Source organism: Mauremys mutica, chromosome 4 (assembly GCF_020497125.1).
Source record: "Mauremys mutica isolate MM-2020 ecotype Southern chromosome 4, ASM2049712v1, whole genome shotgun sequence".
Classification (NCBI taxonomy): Eukaryota; Metazoa; Chordata; order Testudines; family Geoemydidae; genus Mauremys; species Mauremys mutica.
Genome location: NC_059075.1, coordinates 65,891,698 through 65,909,045, shown reverse-complemented (window position 1 = coordinate 65,909,045; position 17,348 = coordinate 65,891,698). Strand labels below are relative to the sequence as shown.

The window sequence follows — 17,348 nt, the reverse complement described above, 5'->3', positions numbered from 1 at the left end:
CCCATTTCCCATGCAGCACTAGATAAACAATTGTTGGGGTGCCTGAAAGTGTTCAGAGCTGGCTGTAATAGGTGCAGCAATGCTGCTTTTTCACGGATATTATGGCAAGTGCAGGCAGATTCCTCAATATAGGTCATCTTGTGCTGATATACAGGATAGAGTTGGCTTGTGCATCTCTGATCAGATGGACTCTATTATCATCTAAAAGGTTAAGGAAGCAGTGAGCGAAGTTTTTTACTGGGAAAACTAAATAAATCAGATGATGTGAAAATATCTACATATTTTTAATTGCCAAACTCTGAAGCCTGAGGGTGAGGAAGGAGAGTGAGATCAGAGCCTGAACTCCAATCTAAGCTGGAGTGTCAAAGCACCACATCCACACAGTTATTTTTAGCACTCTTGCATTAGCTCCTCTACTACATGTCTGTGGTCGTGGGCTGAAAGGCTTGCTCCCAGATGCCGTGTAGACCTACCCTTGTAGGACATATGCATTTTGGTTGCTGTAAAAAAATAAACAATAGATCAATGTAAGCTAATCTGCTATGAGGTTAAACTTGCTGTTATGTGAAAAAGCATGCTTTTTTAAAAGTTGAGAATTACAAGTTTATCCAAGTTTGTAATAGCGCCTCCCAAATTGTAATTAATTTTTGAATAAAGAACTTCCAAATATTCTGTAAGTTGTGCACAGTCTACACATACTACTACAGTCAAAGTTTTGTTTTATACTACTTTGAAAGGAAATGTAAATCTTCTGAGTCTATTTTAACCAGGAAATTCCCAGAGAATTCTGAAAATGATAGGTGACATTCCCCCTCCTCCCCCCGCCATTGAATCTTTTATTTTTAATTGAAAGAATGAAGTTCCAGCCTGAAGCTCAGCTAAGTCATGTGTTGCTTTTTTGGTAGGGCCTGTAATCTTCTGTTACTCTATGTATTCCATAAGGACTTACAATATTATGATGTAATAGGACTTGTTGCCTTGTGAAATACTTGTTTATAATTTACTGAGTGTTTCTCTAAACTCAGCCTTTCAGGCCTTCTAGATTTGAATTTAACTAGTCACTCAAGATAGTTTTCCATTTAACTATATAACATACTACATAAGTGGCAACTTTTCTCTCACCTCAACTATTTCAATCCTCATGCAAACAGTCCAAGAATTATAAATAGTAAAGAGGTCTCCTAACCCAACTTCTGAATGTTTGTGCTTAAGTTTTCAGGTCTACGTTTTGTTGGACTACATTTTTTTTTCTATAATAGAAAATTTGAATTTGTGCTTACAGATTGAGTAATTTACATGTGTAAAATAAGAATTAATTAATTTTACCTGTCACTCAGCAAATAAGTGATTGTTCCTTCTGCCATATTTTCCTCTGCTATGTCCAGTCCAATTTTAAACTCAATTAAGACTTCATTTTCTATTGGGGTACTACTCTGTGGACTCTCTGTTATGAAATGTTTCTTGATATTCATCCTAAATTTTCCACTATTTAATTTTGTCCCTGCATTAGTTTTATGCCTTTTTTCTCACTTCTCAAATAATACTTCACTCTCTTTGATTTTTATGCCCTTCAAATACTTGTAGAGGTTTATTGTATTGAGAGAGTCAAGTATACTCTATACTTCTTTTTATAGTATAATCAACACTGTCATTTCAGATTTAAATATGTAATTCTGAATTTTTTGCATCCATTCATTTGCTTTCCATACTTGTACTTTTAATGCATTGGATCAAATGTATTGATTAATTTAGTGTGAGTGAAACCTACCCCTTTGCAAAGGGCCAGGATAAGCGGCAAACACATGTTAAGTCCCATTTCACCTCTGTTTTGAGTACAGGCACAAAGATGAATTTCACCCTATAAATATAGATAGATCTCACTGGTGAATTGATGACTGAGGGTGAAATTTTGGCTTCACTGACGTCAATGGCAACCTCCCATTAACTTCATTAGGTCCAGAATTCACACTGGATAAATTATCTGAGTGCAAAATGTTTCTGTGAGAACTGTAACATGAATTTTTCCTTTTATTTTTATTTTTATACCCAAGAACACTGGAACTATTTTGGGGTAGATGAGAGCCTGGGTCCAGTAGCTGTGAGCATTAGAAGAGAAAAACCGGATGAAATAAAAGAAAATGGACCTCTATATAACTACCGCATCATTTTCAGAACCAGTGAGGTAAGCAAAGTATATAAGGAATAAGAGGGGAAGAAACTAGTAGTGAATAGGCAAAGCCAGATAGTATGTGGTGAAATCATAGATCCAGGTAGTTGTTGTATTGCAGATATTGGAAATCAGAAGGAAGCCTGTGTGTTGCTCATCATGATACATTTTTGTCTTCCACATATAAATATGCTACAGTAATCTCCTTCCCAAGAATCATAATATATTATATTTTATAGAATAAAGATAAATCTATCACCAAGTGAACTATACAGTAGCATTCCACAAATAAGCAGTATATTTGAGCAAATCACTTTGGTTAGGGGTTGAAAAATTTACTGGACATTATAGTGAGAGGTAAGAAAGTATGGAACATTCTCCACCCTAACACTTTAGGTGGCAGTGCATTGGTCTCAGAAAACTATTGTATTTTTAACAGCTAACTAGTGTGGGGGAGAGGTGGGGTGAGCAGATGGGGACAGTGTACAGAATTAGCCTTCTTTTCAGGTGCTGAGTCTGGGCTTGATTGTTGGTCGCATCTTTCCTGGATGGTAGATGTTTGATAGTTTGGAAGCTTTCCCACATATTCTTCTTTCTTTTCATTCCCTCCCTCATTCTCAGCTGCTGCAAGGACAGTGTTTCTTTTTCTCTTTGCTTTTTTTCTATCAGAATGAAAGGATGGATATTCCACTCATCCTTCCTTCCAAACTGGGAAATTTCATTCTCTTCCTATCCTTTTTCCTCTCCCATTCAGATTATATCTCCACCATTGTTGCTGTTTATGGCACATTTATTTTAAGAGTAGCCATCTTCACTGCTGCAATTCTTATCCTTTAGCTGGAGTGAAGATGATCAGACTCTTTGTCAATCTCAAATCTCCTGCTCTGTAAATTTAAGCAACAGGATCTACTAACCTTCAGCTGCTGATAAGAATGCTGTCTCTGCTGGCGGAGTGAGGAGGTGCATTCTGTAGTTATGCAGGTGGTGGTTTTACCATTTCTTCCTCCTATTGATAGATTTCTGGAGCAGCAAAATGAAATCTGAAACCACTGGTTAGTGTGAGTCCTTTTGTTCAAACAGCTGGGGCAGCAGAAGTGAAATTGACCAATCTCTTGTAAATTGTACTTTGTTGCAACAAAGGGATTGTTTCATTCCTGGGAGAATCTTGTCAGTGACAAACAGGAGAGAATGCTTTTTTAAAGCTGTCTTATGTCTGTTTGTTGATGAGTTTTATTATAGGGGCTACTCACAGTTGTTTGGTGCACCCAAAGGTACAGCACAGGTTGTAAAAGCAATTATAGATTTTCCTGCTGTTGCTTTATGTGTAGCTTGCTAATTTTAACTTACTTGATATTTACACTTGTCTTATAAAGCTACTGAAACTTTCCTTCTCACCATTAATTTCAAATAAAGTTCTATATAAGGTAACTGTGATGTAACTTTCTTCTCCAAGAACAGTCAAATGGACACTTTGCTTAGCTTATCTCATCTAAAGTATTCAGTTCAAATGCAATTCAGTGCGCAACTAGGACTTTTGTTTCCTGTTTAAAGCTCAAACTCTGATATAAAGAAAGATTAGCATTCAGCCTGCAGACTACCTCAGGCTAAACTTAGAGTACCACTCGCAAAAGTTGTGGGTTTTTTTGTCTCTTATATCTAATAGAATAGAGGCTTACACTTAGGGGTTTTTTTTAAACCTTAATGGCCTATTTTATTAGTTTGTGCAAGACATCCCATATCTTGCAACAGAATAGTAGTCTTTCTAACTCTATTGCTGGTTTAAATTTAATCCAGCTTTGTAGTAACCATAAGTTACTACATAATAGCAGTTTCATGTTCTTCTTTCAAGTCTACAAGTAGTTTTTTGAGAATCGAGATGGGTAAGCTTGCACGTATTCTCAATTTAGCATCCCAACCTCAGCTTCAGTGAATCATAGAATCATCAAAATGCAGAACTGGAAAGGACCTTGATAGGTCATCTAGTCCAGTTCTCTGCACTGAGGCATGACTAAGTATTATCTAGACCATCCTTGACAGGTGTTTGTCTACTCTGTTTTTATAAACCTCTAATGACAGAGATTCCACAAATTCCATAGCTAATTTGTTCCTGTGCTTAATTTTCCCTTACAGTTAGGACGTTTTTTTTCTAATGTCTTACCTACATCTCCCTTGCTGCAGTTTAAACTAGGGCTGTCAAGTGGTTAAAAAAATTAATCACAATGATTCACTCTGTTAAACAATAATAGAATACTATTTATTTAAATATTTTTGGATGTTTTCTACGTTTTCAAATATATTAATTTCAATTATGACACAATGCAAAGTGTACAGTGCTCATTTTATATTTATTTTTATTACAAATATTTTTCACTGTAAAAAACAAAAGAAATAATATTTTTCAATTTAACCAATACAAGTATTGTAGCGCAATCTCTTTATCATGCAAATTTAACTTATAAATGTAGAAGTATGTACAAACCCCCCCAGTATTTAAAAAAAAAAAAAAAGGTACAACTTTAGAGCCTACAAGTACAATCAGTCCTACTTCTTGTTCAGCCAATCGCTCAGACAAACAAATCTGTTTACGTTTGCAGAAGATAATCCAATTGATATATTTGAAAATGTAGAAATACATCCAAAATATTTAATAAATTTCAATTGGTTTTCTATTGTTAGTGTGATTAATCATGATTAATTTTTTGAGTTAATCGCATGAGTTAACTGCAATTAATCGACAGCCTTAGTGTAAACCCATTACTACTTGTCCTGTCTTCAGTGGATGAGAACAACCTTTTACGTACTTGTAGACTGTTATCATGTCCCCCCTCAGTCTTCTCTTGTCCAGAATAAACAAACCCAGTTTTTTCAGTCTTTCCTCATAGATCATGTTTTCTAGACATTTAATCATTTTTGTTGCTTTCCTCCAGTTTGTCCACATTGTTCCCAAAGTGCAGTGCCCAGAACTGGATGCAGTATTCCAGTTGGGACCTTATCAGTGCAGAACGGAAGAATTACTTCTTGTGTCTTGCTTACAAAACTACTGCAAATACATCCCAGAATGAGTTTTTTACAACAGTTTTATACTGATGACTCATATTTAGTTTGTGATCTACTATAAGCCTCAGAGCCTTCTGTCATTTCGATTCCTATAAATTATTCCTTCCTAAGTGGAGTACTTTGCATTTGTCCTTATTGAATTTCATCATATTTATTTCAAACCATTTCTACAGTTTTTCAAGATCATTTTGAATTCTAATTCTGTCCTCCTAAGTGCTTCCAACTCCTCCCAGCATGTTATCATGCACAAATTTTATAAGGGTACTCTGTATGCCATTATCAAAATAATTTATGAAGATATTAAATAGAATCAGACCCAGGACCGATTCCTACGGAGCCTCACTTCATATGCCCTTCCAGCTTGGCTGTGAACCATTGATAACTACTCTCTTAGTACAGTTTTCCCACTAGTTTTGCACTAAACTTATAGTAGGTTTGGCTAGGCTATATTTCCCCAGTTTGCTTATGACAATGTCAGGTGAGACAGTATCAAAGGTCTTACTAAGTCAAGATATATCACATCTGCTGCTTCCCACCTATCTACAAGGCTTGTTACCCTGTGTAAAAAAGGATATTAGGTTGGTAAAACATGATTTGTTCTTGACAAATTCATGTTAACTATTACTTGTGATATGGCCGTGAAAAAAGCTAATGCGGTCTTGAGATGCGTCAGGTGAGGTATTTCCAGTAGAGGTAAGGAGGTGTTAGTACTGTAATACAAGGCACTGGTGAGACCTCATCTGGAATACTGTGTGCAGTTCTGTTCTCCCATGTTTAAGAAGGATGAGTTCAAACTGGAACAGGTACAGAGAAGGGCTACTAGGATGATCCGAGAAATGGAAAACCTGTCTTATGAAAGGAGACTCAAAGAGCTTGGCTTGTTTAGCCTTACCAAAAGAAGGCTGAGGGGAGATATGATTTCCCTCTATAAATGCATCAGAGGGTTAAATACCAGGGATGGAGAGGAATTATTTAAGCTCAGTACCAATGGGGACACAAGAACAAATGGATATAAACTGGCCATCAGGAAGTTTAGACTTGAAATTAGACGACGGTTTCTAACCATCAGAGGAGTGAAGTTCTGGAACAGTCGGCCAAGGGGAGTAGTGGAGGCAAAAGACATATCTGGCTTCAAGACTAAGCTTGATAAGTTTATGGAAGGGATGGTATAATGGGATAGCCTAATTTTGGCAATTAATTGATCTTTGACTATTAGCGGTATATATGCCCAATGGCTTGTGATGGGATGTTAGATGGGGTGTGATCTGAATTACTACTGAGAATTCTTTCCTGGGTGTCTGGCTGATGAGTCTTACCCACATGCTTAGGGTTTAGCTGATCGCCATATTTGGGATCGGGAAGGAATTGGCAGAGGCCCTGGGTTTTTTTTGCCTTCCTCTGTAGCGTGGGGCACAGGTCACTTGCTGGAGGATTCTCTGCACCTTGAAGTCTTTAAACCATGATTTGAGGACTTCAGTGGCTCAGATATAGGTCAGGGGTTTGTTACAAGAGCAAATGGGTGAGATTCTGTGGCCTGCGTTGTGCAGGAGGTCACACTAGATGATCATAAAGGTCCCTTCTGACCGTAGTCTATGATTCTATTATACTTATCACCTTATATCTTCTAGGTACTTACAAACTGACTGACTGATTATTTGCTCCATTATCTTTCCAGGTACCAAAGTTAAGCTGACTGATCTAAAATTTCCATGGTTGTCTGTATTCTCCTTTTTATACAATGTTTCTTCAGCCAGGTATTTTATTAGACCCTGCTGACTTGAAGACATCTAACTTGCCTAAGTAATTTTAGCTTGTTTTTTCCCTATTTTAGCCTCAGATCCTACCCAGTTTACTTAGATGTTCTCTGTGTTCGTCCGGTCACTGCTAACCTTTTTGGTGAAAATGGAAACAAAAAATGAATTTAACACTTTAGCCCTTGCTGCATTTTCTGTTGTTGTCTTTTTCTCCTGATTGAGTAATGGGCCTACTCTGTCCTTGGTCTTCCCCTTCCTTCTAATGTATTTGTAAAATGTTTTCTTGTTATCCTTTGTCTGTAGCTAGTTTAATCTCGTTTTGTGTCTTGGGCTTTCTAATTTTGCCCCAACATACTTGTGATGTTTGTTTATAATCATCCTTTGTAATTTGACCTAGTTTTCATTTTTTGAGTTTTAGGTCACCGAAGATCTTTTGGTTAAGCTAAGGTGGTCTCTTACCATGCTTCCCATCTTTCCTATGCATTGGGATAGTTTCCTCATTTCCATTAATAATATCTCTCTAAAAAACTGCCAATTCTCTGGAACTGTTATGTTTTAGACTTGGCTCCCCTGGGATCCTACCTATACATTCTCAGAGTTTGCTAAAGTCTGCCTTCTTGAAGTCCATTATTTTTGTTGTGCTGTTTTCATGTGCAATAGCACAAGAAAGATCCAAATAGAAAGCGCACACACACACAAAAAAGTAAACAGAGAAACAATTTTATATTTATAGTTTCTTTTTAAGTTACTGTCTTTTTCTAGTAAAGTATAATCACTAAATCCCTATTTTCTGTATTTTTATACTATATCAGATACAATACAGTATCACTGTCTGCGTTTCATGTTATGGTGAACATATAAATCCCATTACATGTTCCTAAATATAAGCAGTGCACACACAAAAAACATCCTCTTAGAACTGTTGTGGATTTGGTTGGTTTTTTTTTTTTTTTAAATTGACTGTAATGCTGGCAAAAAGTGCTGGGCTAACAGCTCTGGAGACTGAAGTTCTGTATTTATTTACAGAATGGGTGTGCAGGATGCACTGCCCCATTTTGCCTAGCCAATATATCTTAACCCTAACTGGAGGGATCATCTCTAGGAGTGAGAGAGGAATTTATTCTCTTCTTTCAATCTGTCATAGAATCTTCCATGAATGGTATCAGTTAGTGCCATCTGTTGGTGATTTTGTGACTTGAAGACCATTAAATATAAATTGGACTAGGTCAACCAAACCACTTCACATACTGTAGGTCATTTAATTGAGAAATACTATACTTAAACACACAAAAGTACAAATGGACTCCTATTATAATTAACTATTGTAAAATAATGGCACACTAGAGATCATTAATATGTTCATCTATAGGTCTAAGTTTAAAAGAGAAATATATTTCTTCACATATAGAAATAACTGGCTTCCAATAAATCAATCAAATAAAATACATTTGACAATGTAAATTGCTTTATAACCTACATGTAAATCTGACTAGATTGTTGCAACTTGATTGGCCAATATAAAGAGCATTAATTCTGTGACAGGGTCCAATGAAATCCAAATTCATAGCATACTGCATTCATAGTGGCACCCAACACACAATATGGAGGACAAATGACAAAATAAAACCCTAACAGCAGTATTTTTTAATTCTTCTTCGAGTGATTGCTCCAATGCATTCCAGTTAGGTGTGCGCGCTGCGCGTGCACGGCTCTTCGGAAGATTTTTACCCTAGCAACTGCGGCGGGCCGGCTGGGCACCCCCTGGAGTGGCGCCGCTATAGCGCTGAATATATACCCCAGCCGGCCCGTCCGCTCCTCAGTTCCTTCTTCCCGCCCGTGACGGCAGTCGGAACTGTGGAGTGCTCAGTAGTCCTCCACATCCCTAGCTCTCTCTACTTGTTTTTGTATATAGTTCTTTACTGTTAGTATAGTTAGTTTTAGTGGTTAGTTAGTTTAGATAAGGATAGGGGGAGTACTTTCTCCCTCCCCCTCCCCGGTGCGGGCTCATGCCCAAGGCACCGGGCTTTAAGCCCTGTGCAGCGTGCCAGAGGCCTATGCCAGTGGGTGACCCTCACGGCTCCTGCCTCCGTTGCCTGGGCGAGGCACACCGTACAGATAAGTGTGCCATTTGTTCGGCTTTTAAGCCGCGGACGCGTAAGGACAGAGACAGTCGCCTCAAGCAGCTCCTTATGGAGGCGTCCCTCCAGCCACCGGCACCGTCAGCGCCGGCACCGAGGGCTTCTTCGGTGCAGAGTGCACCCGCGGCACCGACCGGCGCCGGCACCGTGGCCACGGTACCTAAACCGCCGCCTAAGACGACCCGGCACCACTCGCTCTCGCCTGCACGCAAGCAGAGACTGGCGAAGGCTGTAGCGAAGGCACGCACAGAGTCCGCCACGAGAGTGGCTGCGGCAGTGCATAAAGCGGGCCCTGAGCCCTCGACTCCGGCTCCGCAAGCGCCGTCGAGTCCGGCACCGCCATGCTCCCCGGCACCGACCGAGGTTGAGCCAAGGCTGCCTTCAACGCCGGAGACATTCTCCTCTGCCAGAGACCTCATCAGGCTCATAGAGGCTCCGAGCCTCCAGCCCCCGGCACCGCCGGTGCGGGCTGTTGTCTCTCTCGGCAAGCCAGCCAGGATGACAAGACCGCCCTCTGTTGACGAGCGGCGTGGAAGACGGTCGAGGTCCCGGTCCCGGCGCAGGTCCCCGTCCCGCCGCTCGGAGTCTCGTCGCCGCTCCTCTTCACGGCACCGAGCACCATCCCGACGCCGGTCTGAGTCCCGGTACCGTTCTCGATCTCGGTACCGGTCGCACTCCCGGCACCGATCCAGGTCACCGTACCGTCGGAGGTCTCCTCGGCACCGCGACTCCCGGAGTCACTCCCGGCACCGCGGATCCCGGTCCCGGTCGAGCTCCCGGCGCCGGTCGAGCTCCCGGCACCGCCGGAGTCCACGGTCACCGTCCCGTCGGCGCTCTGCGTCTCGACCCTCGGTGCCGTCGGTGCAGGGCCTCCCGCCTTCAGCGGTTCAGTCCGTCGGCACTACAGCACCGCCTTGGCCATCCCGCACGGCTTCCGTAGCCTCCGGTGCCGATGATACTACCCACCGGTGGCCTACCCCACAAGGACTTCCGCATGAGCAGTGGGGCTACTGGGTCCCGTGGGGACAGCATGAAGGTCAGGGTATCCCGTTTCCCAGGAGGGATGTGACCACCAGCACCAGGGTCCCTGAAGCGACTGTTAGCCGGCCGCCTCCCTCTCCTCCGCACGAGCCATCTGCTCATCCGGTCCGCCAATCGCCCACGCTTCACGGTTCGGAGGAGGCTCACCCACCGGACGTAGAGCCGGAGCCGGTTCTGCAGGGTGCATCTTCGTCATCCTCGCCGGACGAGGCGGTGGCAGGGGCTGCGGCCAGCGAACCCCCGCCCATTGACCTCCGGGCCTTCCAAGACCTGCTTCGCAGGGTGGCGGCGTCCATGAATCTTCCCGTAGAGGAGGTCCAGGAGGATGAGGACCCAATCACCAATGTGGTGGGTGCGGATGCTCCCGTCCGTGTGGCGTTACCCTTCGTCCGGACCATTCAAAAGAACGCCACTACGCTATGGCAGACCCCCGCTTCCATTCCTCCCACAGCACGCGGGGTCGAGCGGAAGTACTCAGCCCCACCATCAGGCTATGAGTACCTTTACTCCCACCCAACCCCGGACTCCCTCGTGGTCCAATCTGTTAACGACCGGGAGAGGCACGGCCAACCTGCCGCTGCGCCTAAGTCCAAGGACGCCAAGCGCATGGACTTGCTCGGCCGTAAGATCTACTCCGCCGGGGGTTTGCAGCTGAGGATCGCAAACATCATGGTCCTCCTCGCCAGGTACGTCTTTGACATTCTGACGTCCCTGGCGAAGTTCTCGGAGCTCCTGCCTTCCACATCATGCCAGGAGTTCTCCGCCTTGCTGGACGAGGGGAAGAAGTCCTCTCGGTCATCTATTACGGCCGCCCTCGACGCCGCGGACTCCGGGGCTCGGACCTTGGCATCCGGCGTGACAATGAGGCGCATCTCCTGGCTGCAGTCCTCCACCCTGCCGCCGGAGGTGCAATATACACTCCAGGACCTCCCCTTCGACACCCAGGGTCTGTTTTCCGAGAAGACGGATGCTCGGATCCAGACCCTGAAGGACGGGCGTGTTGCCATCCGCACGCTCGGAATGCACACGCCGGCGACGCAGCGCAGGCCCTTCCGGCCGCAGCCCTCCCGCTATCAACAGCGCTATCGCCCCTATACCAGCAGACGACCGACCCAAAATCGCCGTCGTCCGTCCGGCAACCGCCGCAACCAGGGCCAGGCCGCTTCCAAGACCCCTCAGGGGGCTAAGCAGGCCTTTTGATGGGACGATCAAGGACAGCCCATCACTCTCCCTACCGGATCCTTCCCCTTTATTTTACAACCGCCTTTCCCATTTCTTTTCGGCGTGGTCCCGCTTAACATCGGACAACTGGGTGCTTCAAACAGTCCAGTCGGGATACCGCCTTCAATTTGTTTCGCCCCCGCCTTCCCACCCACCCTCCCTGTCCCTCTTCAGGGACCCCTCTCACGAGCAAGTCCTCTTGCAAGAGGTTCAGACTCTGTTGAGCGTGGGTGCCATAGAAGCAGTGCCTCAAGACAGGCGGGGCAGGGGATTCTACTCCCGTTATTTTCTCATCCCCAAGGCGAAAGGCGGGCTACGTCCTATCCTGGACCTTCGCGAGCTGAACAAATATCTGCTCAAGCCCAAGTTTCGTATGGTCACCCTGGGGACCATTATTCCTTCCCTGGATCCGGGAGACTGGTTTGCCACCCTCGACATGAAGGACGCCTACTTCCATGTCACGATCTATCCTCCTCATCGGCGTTACCTTCGGTTTGTGGTCAACAACGCCCACTACCAGTTCGCCGTGTTGCCATTCGGACTCTCCACGCCGCCGAGGGTATTCACAAAATGCATGGCAGTCGTAGCAGCAGCCCTCCGCCGTCGTCAGATGCACGTCTACCCGTATCTCGACGACTGGCTGGTCCGAGCTCAGTCCCGTCAGCTCGTGATAGAACAGATGGCAGAAATTCTGTCTCTCTTTCAGCGGCTTGGTCTTCTCATCAACACCGAGAAGTCCACTTTGCTCCCAACGCAGCGGCTGGAGTTCATCGGAGCGGTTCTCGACTCCACGGTTGGCAGGGCCTCTCTTCCCCGCGCCCGGCACCAGACGATGGCCTCCATCATCCGGGATCTCGTCGCCTTCCCGACCACAACCGTGCGCTCCTGCCTACGCCTTCTGGGTCACATGGCCTCCTGCACATATGTCACCGCATATGCGCGGCTCCATCTTCGCCCCTTCCAGTCCTGGCTCGCGACGGTGTACCGGCCTCATCGAGACCCCATCGACATGGTGGTCACGGTCAACAGGACGGCCCTCGACTCCCTCCGCTGGTGGCTCACCCCGGAGGTCGTGTGTGCGGGGGTCCCGTTCCATCCTCCTCGCCCATCCGTTACGCTGACCACGGATGCCTCAGCGCTCGGTTGGGGGGCCCACCTGGGCGAGCTTCACACCCAAGGCCTTTGGTCGCCCCAGGAACTCGCGCTACACATCAATGTCCGCGAGCTCCGTGCCATCCACCTCGCCTGCCGGACCTTCTGCTCCCACCTACAACGCCGTTGTGTAACAGTACTCACGGACAACACCGCTGCGATGTACTATGTAAACAAGCAGGGCGGAGCCCGCTCTTCTCCCCTCTGCGAGGAAGCGATCCTCCTGTGGGACTTCTGCGTGACCCACTCCATTCACCTAGAAGCGTCTTTTCTTCCGGGAGTGCAGAACACGCTGGCCGACCATCTCAGCAGGTCGTTTCTCTCCCACGAGTGGTCCCTTCGTCCCAACGTTGCACATACGATTTTCCAGAGGTGGGGGTTTCCCCGGGTCGACCTCTTCGCCTCCAAGGCGAACAGGAAGTGTCTCCAGTTTTGCTCGTTCCGAGGTCACTCGCCGGGCTCTCTGTCGGACGCCTTCCTGTATCCCTGGCAGACTCACCTCCTCTATGCCTTCCCTCCCTTTCCTCTCGTGCACAGAGTGCTCCAGAAGCTGCGGAGGGATCGAGCCACCGTCATACTCGTGGCTCCGGCCTGGCCGAGACAGCATTGGTACACCCTGCTGCTCGAGCTCTCCGTTCGGGATCCCATCCCCCTCCCGTTATGGCCGGACCTCATCACGCAGGACTTCGGCAGACTCCACCATCCGAACCTGCAGTCCCTCCATCTTACAGCCTGGTACCTGCGTGGTTGACCCACGCAGAGAGGGACTGTTCGGCGGCCGTGCAGCAAGTCCTGCTTGAGAGCAGAAAGCCTTCCACTCGCTCCACCTACCTGGCGAAATGGAAGAGGTTCGCGCTCTGGTGTGACCAACGAGGACTCAACCCTTTCGTCGTACCCGTCCCTACCATCTTGGACTACCTTTGGTACCTTAAGGAGCAAGGTCTGGCGGTCTCCTCCTTGCGGGTACACCTGGCAGCGGTGTCCGCTTTTCGTCCTTCTCTGGAAGGTCGCTCCATCTTTTCCAATCCGATGGTCTCCCGCTTCCTGAAAGGCCTGGACCGATTGTACCCGGCGGTGCGGCGTCCGGCCCCAACCTGGGATTTGAACCTCGTCCTGTCCAAACTCATGGGTCCGCCATTCGAACCGATGGCCACATGTTCTCTTCTTTACCTCTCCTGGAAGACGGCCTTTCTCGTCGCCATAACATCGGCCAGACGAGTCTCGGAGCTCCGGGCGCTGACGGTAGGTCCGCCATACACTGTCTTCCACACAGACAAGGTGCAGCTTCGTCCGCATCCGGCCTTCCTGCCAAAAGTGGTCTCGGCTTTCCACCTCAATCAGGACATCTTTCTCCCGGTCTTCTTCCCGAAGCCCCATGCCTCGCCTCGGGAACAACAGCTCCACACCCTCGACGTCCGTAGAGCGCTCGCTTTTTACATCGAGCGGACGAAACCTTTGCGGCGTTCTACACAACTCTTCATAGCAGTCGCCGATCGCATGAGAGGCGAGCCGGTCTCTTCCCAGCGCATCTCCTTCTGGGTAACTCAGTGCATCAGAGCATGCTACGAGCTGGCTCGCGTGCCCCCGGGCCGCTTCACCGCTCATTCCACGAGGGCGCAAGCCTCGTCTGCCGCCTTCCTGAGCCAGGTCCCCATCCAGGACATCTGTCGAGCGGCCACATGGTCTTCGGTCCACACCTTCGCCTCCCACTATGCGTTGGTGCAGCAGTCTCGAGACGACGCAGCCTTCGGCTCAGCAGTTTTACACTCTGCCACGTCTCACTCCGACCCCACCGCCTAGGTAAGGCTTGGGAATCACCTAACTGGAATGCATTGGAGCAATCACTCGAAGAAGAAAAGACGGTTACTCACCTGTAACTGTTGTTCTTCGAGATGTGTTGCTCCAATCCATTCCAGACCCGCCCTCCTTCCCCACTGTCGGAGTAGCCGGCAAGAAGGAACTGAGGAGCGGACGGGCCGGCTGGGGTATATATTCAGCACTATAGCGGCGCCACTCCAGGGGGCGCCCAGCCGGCCCGCCGGAGTTGCTAGGGTAAAAATCTTCCGAAGAGCCGTGCACGCGCGGCGCGCACACCTAACTGGAATGGATTGGAGCAACACATCTCGAAGAACAACAGTTACTACAGGTGAGTAACCGTCTTTTATTTTTCCATATAAAAGATTTGGCTTATAACAGCAACTATTTTGGGACATAGCACTTTGGGGTATTTAATGATTGCCTGGGGTTAATATCTGAGGTGCATAACTCTTACTGATTGGCCATTAATTCTCAGGAAATTCCCTCTGCCTTTGTTGCTTAAACTCAGGGCTTGTCTACATTAAGCACTCAAGAAAGGTAAGGCGAATCAAGTAAAGATGGAAAGTCAATGTGCATAAATTAAATTGTGTTAACTTCTCTTCTCTCTTCCTCTGCCCTATTCCCATCCCTTTGCTTTTCTTCAGGAGTAAAGATAAAAATAAAGTAAAAATACCTGTAACTTAATCCTCCTCTTCTCCTTTAAATTACGCATATTGGCTTCCTAACTTTAGTTGAGTTGTCTTAATGTTCTTGTGTAGATATGTCCTCCTCAGATTCCTTCTGAAGTGAAGCTGTTGAGGGAAAGGAGGAAGGAGGGAGAAGATGCTTATATTTTGGTGCTTTACTTCATTCATAACAAAAACATATGTCTGTTCCAAATTACTGTCTGCTTTAATATAATCTGAGTTTTATTTATAAACTGATATTTTGTTTGGAAATTTGTCAGTCATTTTTGTGTTTAAAAGAGAATTTTCTTCTGTTTTTGAATGAAAGACCTTCATGTAGTTAGAGCTTTATCTATCTATCTATCTATATACTGTATATGCAGGTCAGTTTGCCCTCAAACATTTACATGGGACATCTGATTAATATCATTCCCTTTTAGCCAGCCTTATAGTTAGAATTTTCTGAAAATCATAAGCAGATGATATGCTCATGTTCTGTAAACTTCTTGCAGCTCTCACTGGGGATGTCTCATTGAATATTTCATCTTTCAGGTTTATCTCCGTTCTCACTGCTAATTACTAAAGCCTTACAAGTCTGCTTTCTTCTCGTGGTGCCTGGGGTCAATTTTAAATTTGACCTGCTACCTATGTATCTCCCCTATGTATTAATTTCATACAAAATGTGAGCTTCTGGAGATTATTATAAAGCACTTGCAGTATCATGTCTAGTATTCGGTATCATAATGAATAACATTCTGCACATCTGCATTGATTTATACAACATGAGTTACTTAAGTCTCTCAAATACTATTGAGAGTTGGGGAGGTAGAATTGTTCTAGTTTACTCATAGGTACACTGGGATTCTGAAAGCTTGACTTGCTGTGACCTCTAGGGCAAGTCAGTGTCAAGGGGAGGAATAGGCCCAGGAGTCCTGAGTCAGTTCTCTGCTCTTACCACTAATTGATACTTCCTCCCTAGATATGTCAAAATAATGGATTATTTCTGTGTTCTAGCTTCTGACTTTAAGAGGCTCTGTACTGGAAGATGCTATCCCTTCAACGGCAAAGCATTGCACAGCCAGAGGACTTCCCTTAAAAGAAGTGCTTGAACATGTGGTTCCTGAGCTGAATATCCATTGCCTCAGATTGGCTTTCAACACTCCTAAAGTCACAGAGCAGCTTATGAAACTGGATGAACAAGGGGTAAGTCCCAATTTAAAGAATAAGAGAGACTCTTCGATGTTGTAAAATTAAATTGGGTGAGCTGCATTGAACTGCAAAATTATCTGTTCATCTTACATAGCAGCATTTCAGTGCAGTATTTTAGTTCAAATAGGGGATTTGCATAATTCTGGAAGTTGAAATGACTCTCTTTTTCATCAAGTCTTCCAGTATTTTTGGAATTGTTAAAATTAAACTCCCCACATTGAATTGTTAAATGTTTCTGATCTTGCCTGCTAACTTTTTTAGACACTATTCATGTAAAATCTTAATTCAAATTAATTTTCTTGCCTGTTGGGGATTTGTTTCATTACAATAGATCATAATTAAGACTTTGCATAGCTCAGTGAAATGAAAATTGTTCATGTACATTCACTTTATGTCTCACACAATTCTCTGCCCAAAGTGGAAGGGACATTGTCAAAGAAGATTAAACCTTAAAAATTAACTTTAGTGGCAGTTGTTCCATTTAATCACTCTTATTTTAAGGATTCCAGCCCCCCCCCCCCTTTTTTTTTTAAACTGCTCCTTTGGTGCTATTGTACTGAAAAGAGAAAAATCTCCCAAGTTACTGAATTCTTCACTGCCATGTGCATGCGCTAGTTTGTACTCACTGCAATGCATGTTACTTCTGCAAGGATTTTTTTCTTAAACAATAAGTAGAATGAAAATTTCAAAAGGATATTTTCAAAACTGACTCTCTATGCTTTCTCCAGTGCTGATTAATAGAAGTCTTAAAATGTTGGTGGAGATCAGATATTGGCTCACTACTATTTTCTTGAAAAACTTGCTTGTTTGATGAGAGAATTTACATCAGATGATGGTTTGTTGAGCAGCAGTTGGTCTCTAGCATGTTTTAGACTGGCCATCAGAAAATCTTTTCTAAGGGTGGCTTTCATCACTGAATTTCACTAACCAGAAGATATGTTTGCATATCTGACGTGCACTTATCCTACAAGTTTGACTATGCAGAAGAAACACTCTTAAAGAACTACAGTCACTGACAAACCACCTGTTTTGTTTTTTAAAATATTGTTGCCACTGCATATTCAGCCTAGGAGCCCATCTGTCCCTCTTCCTTGGAGTTCTACACTCTTAAGGATTCTGGGTTTAG

At 45.1% G+C, this 17,348-nt stretch overlaps 1 protein-coding gene across 1 annotated transcript in view; it reads left to right on the top strand.

Annotated features, from left to right (window-relative positions):
* Positions 1 to 17,348, top strand: part of SIPA1L1 (signal induced proliferation associated 1 like 1) — a 177,649-nt gene that overhangs the window by 47,876 nt on the left and 112,425 nt on the right. Inside the window, exons 3-4 of the mRNA XM_045014975.1 lie at positions 2,052 to 2,182; positions 16,028 to 16,216. Coding sequence (XP_044870910.1) covers positions 2,052 to 2,182; positions 16,028 to 16,216 — 320 coding nt within the window. The remainder of the gene's footprint in view (positions 1 to 2,051; positions 2,183 to 16,027; positions 16,217 to 17,348) is intronic.